Raw genomic sequence first — 17,735 nt, 5'->3', positions numbered from 1 at the left:
CCATATCTTGACAGTAGAAACAAAAAATCCACAAACTTCAGACAGAACCTGAGAGTTGCTGCCTCATTTATGGTATGTACCTAGTTGGTCTAGACTAAGCATCACAGTGGAAAATGCCAAAAGGTGCCTTGAGAAATTTAACCAAACAGTCATGTATTTTGATTAATGGTGAATTGTATTAATCGCTCCTGCCATATATGAAACAAAGAGCCTGTGTGGCATTGTCTTCCAGAACATTTTTGCTCCTGGATCGTGGCAAGCTGAATATTAAAAGCTTGATTGTTATAAACACAAAAGAGGCTATTTGGCCTTGACTTGCTAGATTGTTTCCTCTGTTTTTCCTCCGGCCTGTGACATCAGAAGTTCAGGCTGGGGGTGGGGGGGGGGGGCACGGGCATCCTAGTGCCTAGGACTGAAGGGAGCAGAGTTGGTTCTGGAAGAACCCCAGGCTCATCGGGACTGGGTGGAAGCCAGGTGACCACATAGTTCTCATCCGATCGCTTCGTCACGCAGCTGAGCACATGGGGACTTGGGGGGTGGGGAGCGAGGAAGAGCACAGAGCCCGGGGCTTGTCAGCAGGTACCTGGGGCTGTACATCCCCTGAGCTCTGCATCTCGTGGTCTCTCCACAGTCAGCAGCCAGAGACGGCACTCCTCCATGGCCCGGATACATTCCATGACGATCGAGGCGCCCATCACCAAGGTGAAGCAGCGTGCGCTGTCTCCAAGCGGCATGCACAGGAGTCCTTGTTCTCCAGGTTGACTGTTTCTAGAGAGAGGAAAGCGACCCGCACCGATAATAATGCTCCGGCGGTCGCATGGAGCTGCCTCTAAAGAGAGGACATGCGACATGAACGTTGTAGTTGGTCTTGAGTTAGCGCCCAGCGCCACGCCAGCCTGCCTCTCCACATTGTTCTCCCACCGTCCGTGAGGTTATGAAACTCACGTCTTCTTTCCATGCTGTAGGTAATCAACATTATCAACGCCGCCCAGGAAAGCAGCCCCATGCCTGTGACAGAAGCCTTAGACCGTGTGCTGGAGATTCTGAGAACCACTGAATTGTATTCGCCACAGTTCGGTGCTAAGGACGATGATCCTCATGCCAATGACCTTGTTGGAGGCTTAATGTCTGTAAGTGTATTTGCCCCGGCAGCTGGCTAGAGCCTGCTGTTTTTGTCTGTTTCCCCAGAGATGACGTGTTTATGGGCTAGGCCACATGGAGCTCAGTGCGTGTAGGGGGCCGTCGTGGCCTGAGCCCCGCCATCACCCGGGCTCGACGGCACTCTGGCCAGAGCCGTCTCCCACCTACTGCCGGCCACCAAGGGAGACCACAGCTTGAAGCAGAGGAGGCAGGAGCATATTCTAGAGAGTCTGCTGGGCTGGGTTCTCCATTTTTGCTTAGGAGTTCTATGAGAAAAATAGGAAATAAAACATAAAAATTAATTGTTTCACATATTTTGAAAACTGGGGCAGGAAAAAAATATACATATAAAGTGTTTCATACCAATTACAAAACAGAAAGACTCCATATGTTCAAAGAGGCACCGGGGCACGGGGCTCGGTTTCCTTCCCAAACATCCTACACAGATGTGACGGCTTTGCACCGTGGGCCCCGGCGGCCCTGGATACCTTCTCTAGCCCCTCTAGCAGAGAGGTCTCGCAAGGGAAGAAAAGCTCTCTGGAAAACATTCCATCTCTGTCTGTCACCTTTTGTCTCGGTCAGAAGTAAAATTCACCACCTCACCGCCACCAAACCTAAAAACAACAGCAATTCCCCTGCCGATGCCTGCTTTCTGAAGTTCTCTGGATTTCTTAAAAACAAGGTTTTAGGCAGTAATGTGAAGGCAGTAATCGAGAGTGGTTCCCAGTGACAGTAGTGTCTAACCCTGGCCTTGCCTGTCTGAGGCACAGGCTCTAGCACCCGTAGGCGGGAGGTGGAAACCACGGGGGTGGGATAGTGTCCCAGGGTGAGGGGGGAAGCGAGGGAGGGTGGGAGGGCTCTCAGCGCAAGAGGCAGCCGGGTGGAGTGAGGCTGCGTAGAGGGCCCGGAACAATCCAGTGTTCTGAAGGAATCCTGGTGTCCATTGGCAGTGAGGAGGGTGGCAAGAAAATGGTGGGGAAGTCTTGAGGGCAGAGGCCAGCTGTCCCTGAGAAACCGAACCAGTGCTGAGGGCCCACGGGAATGCTGGGCTCTGGGGCCTGGTGCAAGATCACCTCCCTGCTGCCCCTGAGTTCAGCCCGTTTTCCCAGCATCAGGCCTCCTGCTCTGTGTTAGGTGACCGCGTTCAGTGGTTGACCCCAGGGGCGCCGGAGCCTCGGGTGCATTGCTGGGGAGGCTGCCCTCAGCTGTCCTCTGGGACCGACTGTCCCTCCCAGTGTTTTCAAGAAATAAAGAATAGTTGGGGCGCCTGGGTGGCTCAGTCGGTTAAGCATCTGACTTCGGCTCAGGTCATGATCTCCTGGTTCGTGGGTTCGAGCCCCACGTCGGGCTCTGTGCTGACCCTCAGAGCCTGGAGCCTGCTTCGGATTCCGTGTCTCCCTCTCTCTCTGCCCCTCCCCTGCTCGTACTCAGTCTCTCTCAAAAATAAATAAAATTATTAAAAAAAAATTTTTTTTTTAATTTTTTTTTTAATTTTTTTTTTCAACGTTTATTTATTTTGGGGACAGAGAGAGACAGAGCATGAACGGGCAAGGGGCAGAGAGAGAGGGAGACACAGAATCGGAAGCAGGCTCCAGGCTCTGAGCCATCAGCCCAGAGCCCGACGCGGGGCTCGAACTCACGGACCGCGAGATCGTGACCTGGCTGAAGTCGGACGCTTAACCGACTGCGCCACCCAGGCGCCCCATTATTTTTAAAAAATTTAAAAAAAAAGAAGTAAAGAATAGTTGTGACTTACCTTTTTCTTGTCTCCTTGATTTTTATCAGGATGGTTTGCGAAGACTATCCGGGAATGAATATGTTCTTTCAACAAAGAGTAAGTTTTAACTTTTTAATCTTCTGGATCACTGTTAATATCGTAGTAGCACTTAAATGATGAAAATAAATTTTTTTTTGTTAATTTATTTTGAGAGAGCACGTGCAAGCAGGGGGAGGGGCAGGGAAAGAGAATCCCAAGCAGGCTCCGAGCTGTCAGCACAGAGCCCGATGTGGGCTCGATCTCACAAACCGTGAGATCGTGACCCGAGCCAAAACCAAGAGTCGGAGGTTTAACCAACTGAGCCACTCAGGCACTGCTCCGTTGACCTTTCTCAGCAGTAAGATGTTTCGTGGTCGGTCATAAAACATCCCGACACACAGCAGCTGTCCCTGGAAGCAGCACTGTCCCCGCTACGGAGCAGTTAACATGGAAAAGCCTGCTAATCTTGTTCCCCAAATCACATCGCTTTGCAGGCCTGCAGCAGGTGCCCGGCAGTGTTGTCACCCCCATCTCCCTTCACAACGTCCCTCCCCGGATAGCTCGGGCTATGGAAAATGAAGAGTACTGGGACTTTGATATTTTTGAACTGGAGGCCGCCACACATAAAAGGTGCGTCCACGGGGAGCCCCGCAGGCAGACAGCCCGGTCCCGAGGGCATCTGCGGACAAAGCCCTCCAAGGAGCGGGGGTTCTGCCAGAGGCAGGTCCTGGTCAGGGAGGGGGGGCTCCAGGGGAGGACCAGGGCCCCAGAGGGGTCAGGGAGGGCCGACTCGTCACAACTCCCGCAGAGACCGCCCACTCGTGGCCCATGTGAAGTTGAACAAGGGACGTAACGTCTCTGAGTGGCAGGGGTTTTTCCTGGAAAATACGGACGTGCCTTCTGTAGGTGGTGGTACGTTGAGGGAGCAGCAAGAGCCCCACTCAGAACCTAGAACTAAGAATTAGAAACACACATTCTCCAAGAATTGTCCCCACATCGTGGTCGCCATGTTGGTGTCAGGCATGGGGACCCCCTCAACTCTAGTCGTCCTGATCTGGGCACGCTCACACAGAGTGGGGACAGCACTGGGATTTTACCTTGAGTTTTGGCCCTTGAGGGAAGCACAGAGTTGGCTAGAGCACTGTGGCTGACTGGGCACCCTGGGAAGGGCCGTCTGCATTTCCAGCCAAGGCTGCGCTTTGCGGGGGTGAGGCCGGAGGGACCTGCGTGTATTCTGTGGGCCCATGGGATGGCTAACTCCTCAGGTCCCCTCCAGTCTGGGTGAACTGTCCTCACACGGCCTCTACCCTCCGATCATGCCCACCAGGAGTCAGCCTTCCACTACATTCTCTTCCCATGCACCCCACATGGGCAGGGGCCATAGAAAGAATACTCTAGCAAACGAATCTTTGAGCACCTGGCTTACGCGCTAGTGACGCTGCATTCATGTGAATCAGGCCGAGGTGGGCCGGTTCAAGCCCTGGGAGTGTGGTGACCTCCAGATGCCACCTCAGCAGAGCCATTTCTTGCCCTTCCAAGCCCAAGGCCAGATGCTGGATTGAGGTAACTTCTCAAGGAAGGGCCTGAATCGGTGGCCAGTTGGTCACCTTCTCAGGAGAAACCGCCTCCTGCTGCGGCACCCACCTTCAGATTGTTGAGGCTGTTACGTGACAAGTGACAGTATCTGGGCCACAGGCAGCCTTCAAGAAGTGTTCTTTGCTTCTAGACAGGACATCTGGCCAATAACACAGGTCTAGCAAGTCCAAAGGCGAGGACAGGGTTCAAGCCTGGCATCACGTGGATTTTGAGGAATCTACTGGTGCGAGTAGGAGTCACCGAAGGCGGAAGGGCAGGGCCGGCAAAGCCGGCCCCAGCCAGTGGGGAGCCCTGACCCAGAGCTCCAGCCAAAGTTGGTGTCAGCCGCCGGGGCCCCGGAGACGCGGACGCCGCGGCCCCAGAGACGCGGACGCCGCTCGGGCAGCCTCCCTGCCCCGCACGCTCGCTGAAGCCGGGCTCGGGTCGGCCGGTCGGGTCTGAGCCTCTTTGGGGCTCCACACGCTTTGCCTGTTTCTTTGTTTTAATGCTGTGGACGTTTTTCTCTGTAGGCCTTTGATCTATCTTGGTCTCAAAATGTTTGCGCGCTTTGGAATCTGTGAATTCTTGAACTGCTCTGAGGCGACGCTGAGATCGTGGCTGCAAATTATTGAAGCCAATTACCATTCTTGTAACCCCTACCACAATTCCACACACTCTGCCGACATGCTTCATGCCACTGCCTATTTCCTCTGCAAAGAGAGGATAAAGGTGAGCTGTGTTTGTGCTCAGCGGGCAGGGCCACGGGACGGTGCGCCGCCTCGGCCAAGTTGCCGTGCAGGATGACTGCTGGAGCGGTCCTCGCCTGCACGCCGCCCGGCCGGGAAGCTCTGTGGATTCGATATGTTCATTCAGGATGCCTCATAATACCCTGCTGCCTTCCTAGCGAGGGCCCGTCCTTTCTTGTCTACGCGGCGCCCGGCGAGAGCTCCCGAGCCCCTGCCTCCCGTGGCTCCCTTGCACCGCTACCAGCGCAGGCTTTCCCAGACAGCACATCTGACCGTGTTGTTCCCGGGAGCGGCCTCCCACCCGCCTCCCACATACTGTAAAACCCCACAGTATGATGTTCACAGCTTCCTGACACACGGGCCACGTGTGAGACACGCTGAACCACCGTACTTTCTGACACACCTGCCCTCGACATGCTGTTCCCTTTGTTGGTCCCGCGTGTCCCCCACCTGTCCTTCAGGGATCCACACCAGCCTTTGTTCCTCCAGGAAGTCTTGCCTAGACCACCCTCCATCCCCAGTACTGACTTAGATGCCCTCTTCCATGTGCCCGCTCCTCTTGGGCACATTCCTGATCTTACCAGTCCGTCCACTCCATGTGGCTGGCAAGTTCCTTTCGTATCCCCAGGGCCCGTCCTGCTCAGCTGAGTCTCCGCAGTGGCCACTGGCACCTGCCGGTGGCCAGTCGCAGCTGGCTCAGTCTGCCTGGGCCCGGGCCAGCGGCTTTATTTAGCTCTAGCTTCGAGGCAGCAGGGGGGAGGGGGGTGAGAAGACTGTAGCCCAGAGAGCAGGGAGCGGGGGGAAGGTTCCACTCGAGGAACGTGACTCACCAGCCACTCCCAAACCAAGCTTCCTGAGAAAGCTTTTCATGTTGGAAATCACTTCATTAGGGAGACTGTCTAAGCAGCAACTAGACATGAGCTGATTCATCACATTTTGTGTTCTTTCCTTCAGTGTCCGTCATAGCACGGCCCAGAGGGTCCAGGGACTTCCCGTGGCCTTGCCATTTATTTCACTTTTAGCAGAACCTAGAAAAAACAAAAAAAGTGGTTTGATCCTTCTGCTCTAAGAATTGGGCTATTTGAGGGGTGATACGGTATAGCCTCCTGTCCAGGTGTCCTGGTACCCGGGGATGGCCGTGTGGGGACCGGGGCATGGCAGGCTGGCGGGCAGAGCGAGGGCAGGTGCCTGCCAGTCCCATGTTGTTCTCCATGACAGGGGACTCGTGTGAGAGAGGACAGCGACATCAGACCAAGACTGTAGGCAGACTTAAGAGTTCAGAGAGAGGACCGTTTTATATAAAAGTGTGAAAACAAAGGCCAGGGTGGCAGAGAGGGGTGTCTGTGTGTGGTTCGGTGTATAAAGATAGCCTGATTTTTGCTTTGACTTACTGCCTTTGAACTCCTCTATAGATAACATGCAAATACATATTTAGAAAGCTCAGCTCATTATAAATAGGTTTGATTAAGATATAATCCATATATAATTCACCCACTTAAAGTTAAAAGTATTGAATTTCAATTGAAATAAATTTTCAAGACTGGTTAGACGTGCACCTTCCTTTCAAGTGTCTCTAGAATATTTCCAAAAATGAGCTGCTACCAGGACGTAGTGGATGTCTTAATAAACGTCAGAATTTCATATGTTTTCTAACCTTTGCAGAACAAAACAATTTAATAACTAAAGGTTAGATTTAAAAATGTCAGCCACTACAGATGAGAAAATACTTTAAATCAGTTAAGGCCTACAGAATGAGAAGGGCCAGATGACCATCCAAAATGGTTTTTTGAAACAACCAAGAAAATTAAATTCTAGCCAAACAAATCGAGAAATGCAGAAAGTGCCAGACACTTCCACGCTAACTTGAAAGCCTTAAAGAGGAAAGGTTTTAAGTCAGATCCTAGAAGTAGGAAGCCAGGAGGTCAGCACCACGGAAGAAGTACTGAATTTACCAATCGAATTCTTCCAAATCGGGCTCCCGACTCCAGACGGTCACGTGAGGTCTCTGTCCCTTCGAGGACTTTTTCTGTGTTGCGTCAACCTTTTCAGAGACTTGAAAATGAGGGAAAACCTCCAGATCATTGTACCAACCTCACCAAATCCTGACATCAGCCCGACAGAGATCGCACCAAAGGCAGGGGGGACACGCCAGACCAGCCCCTTAATGTGAGTGACGCACGTCGTAAGCCGTTTCTCTCAGGTAGTGATACTGGTTGCTGTTGGTTCAAGTCAGCGTCTCAGACGTTTTTTGTGATGGGTCGAGAGACAGACTGGCTGAGGAGGTGACTCCTGTGTCGAGGACACCTCGTGTTTTGGTAAGTCCTGAGCTTGTGCGAGACCGAGAATCAGATCGTGTGCCCTAAGGACCCAGTGCGAACGTGAAACGGTTCCTGAGTAGAGCTGAGAAAACAGGATGTGCCCAGCGACACGCTTTGCTCAGAAATCTGGCACCTTCTTACCTGAACGTAGCGGGGCGGAAAGAAGACTCTACGGAAGGTTCCCTGCTTTCTGCGCCATGCCCCGTTTTGAAAAGATCTCTTGTTTGCAGCAAACGTTAGATCCGGTTGACGAGGTCGCCGCCCTCATTGCAGCCACCATCCACGACGTGGACCACCCCGGGAGGACCAACTCCTTCCTGTGCAATGCCGGCAGCGAGCTGGCCGTCCTGTACAACGACACTGCCGTGCTGGAGAGCCACCACGCGGCCCTGGCCTTCCAGCTGACCACCCGCGAGGACAAATGCAATATCTTCAAAAACATGGAGAGGTGAGAGCACCGGGTCAGGGCGCGTGTTGGTCCCTCTAGCAACTTTGAGATGTGCGTCACATACTACGGGGTTCACCCATCTAAAGCGTACAAGAGTGGTCTGTATAGTCAGGGTCGCGTGGCCATCACCCCCCAGGAAGAAGCTCAAACTCACTGGCCGTCACTTCCCACCGCCCCCCCCCCCAAGTCCCCCAGCCCCAGGCAACCCCACTGATGCACGTTCTGCCTCCAGTTCTGCACAACTCATGACAAATAGTGCACCCAGGACGTGGTCTCTTGTGGCTGGTGGCTTTCAGCACGAGGCTTTCAAGGCTCAGCAGTTTTGTGTCTGACATCAAAGACGTCATCTCAAGATGGCAAGGATAGTGCTGACATCTTGAGCTTTTAGAGACTCCGAGACTCGGAGAAGCCGTCCTCTTCCGTCTCTGCTCCAAACACTCCACTCCGCCCTCCTGTGCCCAGAACCCTCTCACCCTTGTCGGTGTTCACGTGTGACTCCTCAGTTCACGTGTGATTACTCAGTGCGAAGTTCCTTCACAGCACTCATCACGTGTTTAAATCATTTTTCATTACTTGTCTAATGTCTCATTTGCTTCTTAAGCTCCGTAAGATCACGGTGTTCAGTGCCTTTTTGTCCATCGCTGGACCCTCGGTGCCTAGCGTGGGGCCTGGTACAGGGGAGGGACCTGTACTTTTTAACTTGGATTTTTAAAGAATGTTTTATAGATTTTGTAAAAAGGAGATTCCGGATTTTACACAACTCCCTTTTGCCACGTTCTAGAATTTCAGTAGGTTTTATTCATCGTTGCTGGTACATACATCAGCTATCTCTGGAAAAATATGCAAGACCTGATAACTTGGGTTGTGTCCAGGGAAAGGAATGGGGTGAGTGGAGGAAAGAGGTGAACGAGAGATAAAAACCAGGGCTGGAGTGAGTTGTTCAGCTGTCAGACCTCCCCTCTAAGTGTCTGGGCACTGAAATTGGTGGATCTCAAGGTTCCTCTGGAGGGGGGGGGGATACATTCTTCGTAGCCACAGATCTCTGCCTTTGTAAGCCCCTGCCATGTTCTCTTCTTCCCGGAGCTACGAGCCCAGCACTACAGAATGGTGAGCGCTTCGCCTGTAAGGCCTCGCCCATAAGCTCCTTGATTGTCACTTCAGTTTTCCCTCACTGACGATCTCGTTCCAACGTGTGCCCTGCGACTTCCAGGGACACGAGCATTTTAGCTGCCATGGACACAGTTCCAGATCACAGCCGTATCAGGAGTGCCTGTCTGGTCCGGATGAGTAATGCGTAGCGCCCTCTCATTTGTTGTCTGAAACAGGAATGACTATCGGACGCTGCGCCAGGGTATTATCGATATGGTCTTGGCCACGGAAATGACAAAACACTTCGAGCACGTCAACAAATTTGTCAACAGCATCAACAAGCCCCTGGCAGCACTAGAAGAAAACGAGGTAAGGGAAACCGACTGCAAGGAGAACCTGGATGGGGGACCGGGGGCCCTTACCCCTCTGTGCTGTGGGGAACTGGGGTAAGAGGCAGGGAGCCGTGCAGGGGCTCCCCTAGCAGGTTCACTGGGTTTAATATCTATCGGTTGGAAAATTATGTAAAAACTTGGCAGGAAAAAAGACCTCCAAAAAGAGATGCGGAAACTCTGAAGCTAACGTTAGGTGGGTGGACCATTCCTGTGCCCTTTCTCACACGCATCCCCTTCCCCACTCCTTGGGCATCCTGGGGTCCGTTGGAGCCCTTGACGGGTCTCATTCCCCACCCCCACTGTGCACATGCTGTCACATCAGCGACTCTCCTCTGTTGGTCTCGGTCACAGGACAGTAGAGGCGGAGAAGCACCCTGTATTTTGGTCCTAAGGGTGACATTGTTGCCCCCCTCCCCCCATTTCTGGATTTGAGGCCTGGAGTTGCCACAACAACTGCCTGGCAAGGACGACACTAAGCCTCTGGCCAGGCAGGGGACCACAGCTACGGAAGCAGACAGATCTGGGTCCCCATCCAAGTTCTTCTTCGCCTTCCCGGGCTGTACAATGGGCATAATCTCGAGACATAGGACTAAGGGGCAGGGGACAAGGCAGGCACTTAATGGGACCTATTCTACTAGATTCAGCCCGAGATCAGCATCTGTCGCGTCTACTTTCACGAACCCTTTTCCTTCGAGGCCCTTCTACCTGCTCCACACACTGAACATCTTGGCAGCGGCTCGCTGACTCCTCCGCTGCCTTCCTTGCCCGCTCCTGTCACCATCCTCAGAACCTTCTCTGTGCTCAGGATGGTGTCCCAGGAGGCCAGGATCACCGTTCCTTGAGTTCTAACCCCATTTCACCTCTGCAAGTCCTCTGACCGTGGCTTTTGGCTTCCTAACTCATTACCCTTCACCCCTGTTCCTGTGTGACCCCCTCTGAAACCTGTGACAACTCTGCTCCCTTCCTCCTCTCCTGTTCTCCCAGTTCGTCAGCCTGCTTCTGACTTCCCTTCCCTTCCAGGGACTCCAGCGCAGGGGCACCCGCACCAACCTTTTTTAGTGGCTCCACCTATCCTGGGATAGTGTGTCACCTGGGCCACTGCCCCTGGCTGACTTCGGCCACAGACTCATTTCCTCCAGAGAGTCTGGGTAGTTCCGAGACTTAGCCGAGTGTCCTGTTCCACTCGAAAGTCGCGTTTCTCGTCTGTCCGTGCTTGGGGTTATTTCCGAGAGATGAGAAGTCCATCTAGTGAGCCAGAGCAGGGACAGAGTAATACGAGAGCAAATACCGTACAGCTGGCGGGACCAAGTGTAGTCACACGGCTGAAGAGAGGAGCCAGCACGAAGCCCTTGGGACACAGGGCAAGGAGACCTGTCGAGGCAGCCTTGGTGGTGTCCACTCTGGCAGCTGTCCAGGGGAGGAGGCAGCCCACGCTCCGGGCGGGCACGCGCCCATCTTGATGGCGTGCCTGTCCTCACCGCGAGGAGACCATCAGGCCTCTTTCGACTACTGTGATCGCTCGTGGAAATCACATGATCGGCGCCTTCGGAAAGCATGAGGAGACTGGCTTGTCTCTGGCCGTGCTCCTTGCCCCGGTCCTCCCTCTTCCAGCCGGGGCCCATTATACCCACGGTTCAGAATCCATAGCAGACCAGACGGCATGTAGCACCTCGAACAGACAGAGCCCAGGACTAAAGTTCTACCTTCAGTTCTTACCCTGGCTCAGCTGGATAGCCGCGGACAAATCTCTTCGCCTCTCTGGGTCCCGGTGCCCTCGTCTATAAAGTAATACTGCTTTTCGTGCCTACCCCAGATCTTTTCGTGAGTGCACATCAAAAGAGAGTAACTGTTACAGGAGTATCGCTCTATCTGACACCATCTTGGTGCACTGATGGCTAATTCCCAAGATTACACCTGCCATGGGACTGGGGTAGGGGCTGGGTTGTACGAAGCAGGGAGCCTGGCGCCCCACAAGATTCCTTTTGGTGAAAGGGCAGAGAAACCGTTATGTTTAGAGTTCGCGTTCTTTTTCGGTAGGTGTGATAAGAGATACCGCTCACGTCCCAAGGGGGAGCAGTAGAACTAGAACAAAGAAACAGCAACTGTGAGAAATACCTAGAATGGGAAGAAGAAAAGAGCCGAGAAAGGGAAGGGCACAAAGACTGACCTCCAGCGCTACCCTCTACTCTCGGGTCCCGCTCAGATCTCACTGGACTTTGCTTTCCCTTTCTGTCGAGGGAGGGGCTGACCTCCACGCTCAGGGGGTCCTCAGCACTGTTCTGTGAAGCCGTCACGGATAGGCCCGGGCATACCGTGGGGCCCCCACCTGTGAGACACAGCTTGGCCCCAGGGAGCCCACTTGGATTGCTCTGAATCTCACTTGTGTTTTAGGAAACGAATAAAGACGAAGAAGCCATAAACACTATGCTCCGGACTCCAGAGAACCGGACTCTGATTAAACGGATGCTCATCAAGTGTGCGGACGTGTCCAATCCCTGCCGACCGCTGGAGCAGTGCATCGAGTGGGCCGCACGCATATCAGAAGAATATTTTTCTCAGGTGAGATGCAGCCTCTTCACTTCCTTGAGAGAGAGAAACACAGACCATTAGAGATCGGGGGATTAAAACTAGGACGTAGAGTTCCAAGTGAAATTCTGTCCTTGAAGAACACTTCTTGTATCATAGGCTCACTGCTAAGGGATTTGATTAGTTTTCCCTCATCTGAAAATGTATTGGCTGCCTTTCTTGCAGAGTATCTCCACTGGATGTAGATTCCGGTGTTAACAGTTTTCTCCTAACAGCATTTTACACTGTTGTCTGCCCCTCGTGTTCTGTCTGCATAGGAAAAATCCTTGTGGGGCAGGAAAAAGAAATTGGAAAATACAATGGCTAAAGGTTTAGCAAGTTTACTGAAAGCATATACACATAGATTCAAGAAACACAAACCTTAATCCAAGCCCACAGTCAAGCGGCTCCAAGCCTTTGAAGTCAGCCAGAGAAAAATGGCCCATTTCGTGTAAGAGACCAGTGATGCTCACTCCTTCTGACTCCGTGTCGGAAACTATGAAGGTGAGAGAAGACGGAGGAGTAGGAGGACCCTGGGCCCACCTCATCCAACACCCACAGCAGGGTCAAGGACCCAGAAAATGACCCGAGCACTGGCAGAAGAGACTCTCCACAACTGAATGTAGAGAAGGGGCCACATCCAAGGGGACAGGAAGGGCAGAGACACTGTGAGGAGCCACGCTGACCTGCACGAGGGAGGGACACCACGGGCACGGAGACGGGGAGACCCACGGCGAGAAGACGAGTCCCCCTGACATTTGGCTTTGAAACCAGAGGTTTCACTTCTCAAGTCCTGGCTCTGAGACGGGCAGACCGCCATCAGAAACTGAACCCCCGACCTGACAGAAACAGTGAAAGAAACAGCCCCGTTGAGGTCCAGCATAGACACAGCAGTTTGAAGAGTGCCTGGGGTTTGTTTACTAGTCTCAGAACCCGTGCTGGACGGGCAGGGGTCTTTGGAAAACCCCGAAAACAAAAGAGCTGGCGGGCACCGTTTTCTTGCCCTGCCCCTCAGCCTAGATACACCAGACGCCGGTGAGAACCAGCTCGGTGGGAACACTCTCCACCCCCAACCCTGCGTGCTGCAGATGCACCCCCTCCAACCCAGCCTCACTGGTTTTCCAGAGTGGCTCCAGGTCCCCTCCTACAGCAGACCAGGCACAAACCTTGCCGACACCGTGCACCTGGCCTCTGTGTTCTGCACACCTGCCCCCGCCCCCAACAACTCGCCTTCAGCGGGAGCCCGTCGAGAGCGGCACCGTGAACGTGGCAGTGTGCAAGCAGCCTGGACGGGGGGCAGCACCGCCTCCAAGTGACTCCCTCAAAGGGACTCCTGCCCCAGGGGGAGGAGGAAAAAAAACCACACATGCCTGTTCAACCGTGGCCCCAGCAGTGGTCTGACCCAACTCGAGTCGGAGGCAACTCCAGACAGGCCCACCAACAACACGGGGACCGGACCCTGCCCACAACAGGCAGAGAGCCATTGCAGATGACTGGACTGGTGGCAAATGCGGCATAGCCACACACGCACAGGAGACACCCTCCGGCGCCAGGTCCCGGGGAACAGGGGACAGGCACCACAGGACCTCGTCTTCATGAGGCCACTCCTTTCGAGAGCAGGAGGCGTAGCTGAATTTCCAAACACAGAGAGCTAGACAACACAAGACAGGAGCGTGTCCCAAATGAAAGAACAGGACAAAATCACAGCAAGAGATGTCACACAGATACTCTGCCTGATAGAGAATTCAAAGTAGCGGGAATAAAGACGCTCACTGGACTTGAGAGTGGAGGACCTCGGGGAGACCCTCAACAAAGAAATAGAAAACAACCAATCAGAGGTAACTCAATAACCGAAATTAAAAATACACTAGAGTAAACAGAGGAAGCAGAAGAACAGATCAGCAACCTGGAGGACAGAGGAATGGAAAGCAATCAAGCCGAACAAGAGAAAGAAAAAAAAAAGACTCATAAAAATGAGAATAGATTAAGGGAACTCAGCAACGCCAGCAAACGTAGTAACATTTGCATTATAGGGACCCCAGGAGGAGGAGAGAGAGAGAAAGGGGGGCAGAAAATGTATCTGAAGAAATAGCCGGAGACTTCTCAAATCTGGGGAAGGAAACAAAAACCCAGATCCACGAGGCTCAGAGAACCTGCAGCAGAATCAACCCAAGGAGGCCCACACCAAGACACGTAGTAATTAAAATGTCGAAAAGTAGTGATAAGACCATTTTTAAAGCAGCACAAGGAAACAGTTACATACAGGGGAAAAAAACCCCTGAAGGCTACCAGCTGATTTTTCAGCAGAAACGTTGCAAATCAGAAGAGGGTGGCATGATATATTGACAGAAAGAAGAAAAAAAAAAAAAAACCCTGCACCCTAGAATACTCTATCCAGCAAATCAATCATTCAGAATAGGAGAGATAAGGACTTACTCAGACACACAAAGGAATTCATCACCACTAAAGCAGCCTTACAAGGAATGTTAAAGGGGACTCTGAGTGGAAAGGAAGGACCATAAAGCAAGAGTAAGCTCTGTAGGAAGCACAAAAGCAGTATGTTAAGTATATCTATAAAGATTGGTCGATGGATTCACAAAATAAAAGGGTGTGAAGTATGACACCATATACCTAAGATGTGGGGGAGAGAGGAATAAAAATGTAGTGCTTTTTGAATGGGTTCAAACTGAAGCAACCATCAACTTAATATAGACGGCTATATGCATAAGGTGTTATATGTAACCTAATGGTAACCACAAATCAAAAACTGGTAATAGATATGCAAAAAATAAAGAGAAAGGCATCCAAGTGTATCAGTAAAGAAAGCCAGCGGGGCGCCTGGGTGGCTCAGTCGTTTAAGCGTCCGACTTGGCTCAGGTCACGATCTCAAGGTCTGTGAGTTCGAGCCCCACGTCGGGCTCTGGGCTGATGGCTCAGAGCCTGGAGCCTGCTTCCGATTCTGTGTCTCCCTCTCTGTCTGCCCCTCCCCCGTTCATGCTCTGTCTCTCTCTGTCCCAAAAATAAATAAACGTTAAAAAAAAAAAAAAAGCCAGCAAACCATAAGTGAGCAAGCAAAGAAACAGAGAAAACCACAAAAACAACCATAAAATAAGTAACAAAATGGCAATAAGTACACACCTAATAATTACTTTGAATGTAAATGGACTAAATGCTCCAATCAAAAGACATGGGATGAAAAGTCAAGGCCCATCTATATGCTGTCTACAAGAGACACATATCATGCAAATGGAAGTGAAAAGAAAACCAGGGTAGCAATACTTATATCAGACAAAATAGGCTTTAAAATAAAGATTGTAGGCGTGCCTGGAGGGCTCAGTCAGTTAAGCGCCCAACTTGGGCTCAGATCATGATCTTGAAGTTTGTGGGTTCAAGCCCCACATCAGACACTGCACTGATAACACAGAGCCCGCTTCGGATCCTCTGTCTCCCTCTCTCTCTTCCCCTCCCTCTCTATCAAAAATAAACATTAAAAAAATTAAAGATCATAACAAGAAACAAAGAAGGACACTACATAGTCCGAAGGGGAACAATCCAACAAGAAAATAAAATAATTGTAAATATTTATGCATCCAACATGGGAGCACATAAAGCAGCTGATAACAAACATAAAGGAAGAAATCAACAGTGACACAGTAATAGTAGGGGACTTTAACTGGAACTTACATCAATAGACAGACATCAACAAGGAAACCATGGCTGATTGACACATTTGACCAGATGGTCCTAACAGACTTACTCAGAACATTCCATCCTAAAACAATACACATTCTTTTCAAGTGCATATGGAACATTCTCCAGAATAGATCACATATTGGGCCACAAAACTAGTCTCCACGAACTCAAAAAGATCAAAGCTGTTCTGACCACAATGCTATGACACTAGAAATCAACCACAGGAGAAAATCTGGAAAGAGCACAAATACATGGCAGTTAAATATACTACTAAACAGTGAATGGGTCAACCAAAAAAATGAAAGAGGAAATCAAAACACCCATGGAAACAAATGAAAAACACAGTGGTTCAAAGTCTTTAAGGTGCAGCAAAAACTGTTCAAAGAGGGAAGTTTATAGCAATACAGGCCTACCTCAAGAAACAAAAATTTCACACAACCTAACCTTACACATAAAGGAGCTAGAGAAGGAACAGCAAACAAAGCCCCAAGACAGTAGAAGGAAGGAAATAATAGATTGGAGCAGAAATAAATGAAATAGAAACTAAAAAGCAATAGAACTCATCAATGAAACCAGGAGTTGCTGATTTGATAAGATCGACAAAATTGATATACCTTTAGCCAAATGCCTCAGAAAGAAAAAAATGTTTTTTTCAAATAAAATCAGAAATGAAAGAGGAGATGGGGTGGGGGGGGCAGGGAGGGGCGCCTGGTGGGTCAGTCGGTTAGGTATCCAACTTCAGCTCACCTGTGGTCTCACAGTTAGTGGGTTTGAGCCCCATGTTGGGCCCTGTGCTAACGGCTCAGAACCTGGAGCCTGCTTCAGATTCTGTGTGTTTCCCTCTCTCTGCCCCCCACCTTGCGCTCTGTCTCTCTCAAAAATAAACATTAAAAAAATCATTTTTAATGAAAGAGGAGATAGCCAACAACATAGAAATACAAAGCATTATAAGAGAATATGGAAAATTATATGCCAAAAAATTGGACAACTTAGAAGAAGTGGATAAATCCCTAGAAACATCACCTACCAAAACTGAACCAGAAGAAATAGAAAATTTGAACAGTGATTACCAGCATTAAAATTGAATCAGTAATCAAAAAATTCCAAACAAAAGTCCAGGACCAGAGAGCTTCACAGGTGAATTCTACCAAATATTTCAAGAACGGTGAATACCTGTTCTTTTCATACTATTCCAAAAACAGAAGAGGAAGGAAAGCTTCCAAATTGATTCTATGAGGCCAGCATTACCCTGATACCAAAACTAGATAAAGATACAAAAAGATACAAAACTCCAAAAAGAACTACAGGCCAGTAGGTGTAAAAACCCTCAACAAAATATTAGCAAACCAAATCGAACAATACATTAAAAAAATTATTTACCACAGTCAGGTGGGATTTATTCCTGGGTTGCGAGGGTGGTTCAACATTCGCAAATCAATCAATGCGATGCATCATTATCAACAAGGGAAAGAATAAAAATCATGTTCATTTCAATAGATGGCAGAAAAAGCATTTGACAGACTACAGTATCCATTCATGATAAAAACCCTCAACAGAGTATATCTAGAGGGAACCTACCTCAACATAATAAAGGCCGTATATTAACCCCAGCTAACTTCATACTCCATGATGAAAAACTGAGAACTTTTCCCCTACGATCAGGAACCAAGACAAGGATGTCCCCTTGCACCACTTTTATTCAATACAGTACTGGAAGTCGTAGCTGCAGCAGACAACGAAAAGAAAGAAAATGCATCCACATTGGTAAGAGAGAAGTAAAACTTTCACTTTTTGCAGATGACATACTTTTTATAGAAAACCCTTAAGACCACCAAAAAAACTACTAGAACTGGTAAATGAATTCAGTAAGGTTACAGGATACAAAATCAATATACAGAAAGCCACTGCAGTTCTGTACACTAAATGAGGTAGCAGAAAGAGAAATTGAGAAAACAATCCCATTCGTAATTGCATCTAAAAGAATTAAATCCCTAGGAATAAACCAGGGAAGTG

At 50.3% G+C, this 17,735-nt stretch overlaps 1 protein-coding gene and 1 non-coding gene across 3 annotated transcripts in view; both read left to right on the top strand.

Moving 5' to 3' along the window:
- The window catches only part of PDE8A (phosphodiesterase 8A), a 160,221-nt gene that overhangs the window by 130,027 nt on the left and 12,459 nt on the right, over positions 1-17,735 (top strand). For both annotated transcript variants that reach the window (XM_040493557.1, XM_040493556.1), the window contains 8 exons: positions 632-702; positions 966-1,130; positions 2,926-2,974; positions 3,391-3,526; positions 5,002-5,200; positions 7,766-7,983; positions 9,309-9,441; positions 11,856-12,023. In XM_040493557.1, the coding sequence (XP_040349491.1) occupies positions 632-702; positions 966-1,130; positions 2,926-2,974; positions 3,391-3,526; positions 5,002-5,200; positions 7,766-7,983; positions 9,309-9,441; positions 11,856-12,023 (1,139 nt within the window). The remainder of the gene's footprint in view (positions 1-631; positions 703-965; positions 1,131-2,925; positions 2,975-3,390; positions 3,527-5,001; positions 5,201-7,765; positions 7,984-9,308; positions 9,442-11,855; positions 12,024-17,735) is intronic.
- Positions 2,406-2,490, top strand: TRNAR-UCG (transfer RNA arginine (anticodon UCG)). Its single transcript has one exon. It is a non-coding gene; the product is annotated as a tRNA-Arg (tRNA).

This window comes from Herpailurus yagouaroundi, unplaced genomic scaffold, assembly GCF_014898765.1.
Source record: "Herpailurus yagouaroundi ecotype Mexico unplaced genomic scaffold, PumYag 185, whole genome shotgun sequence".
In the NCBI taxonomy this organism is placed as follows: Eukaryota; Metazoa; Chordata; class Mammalia; order Carnivora; family Felidae; genus Herpailurus; species Herpailurus yagouaroundi.
The sequence above is the reverse complement of the archived record's forward strand: the minus strand, read 5'-3'. Positions and strand labels throughout refer to the sequence as shown.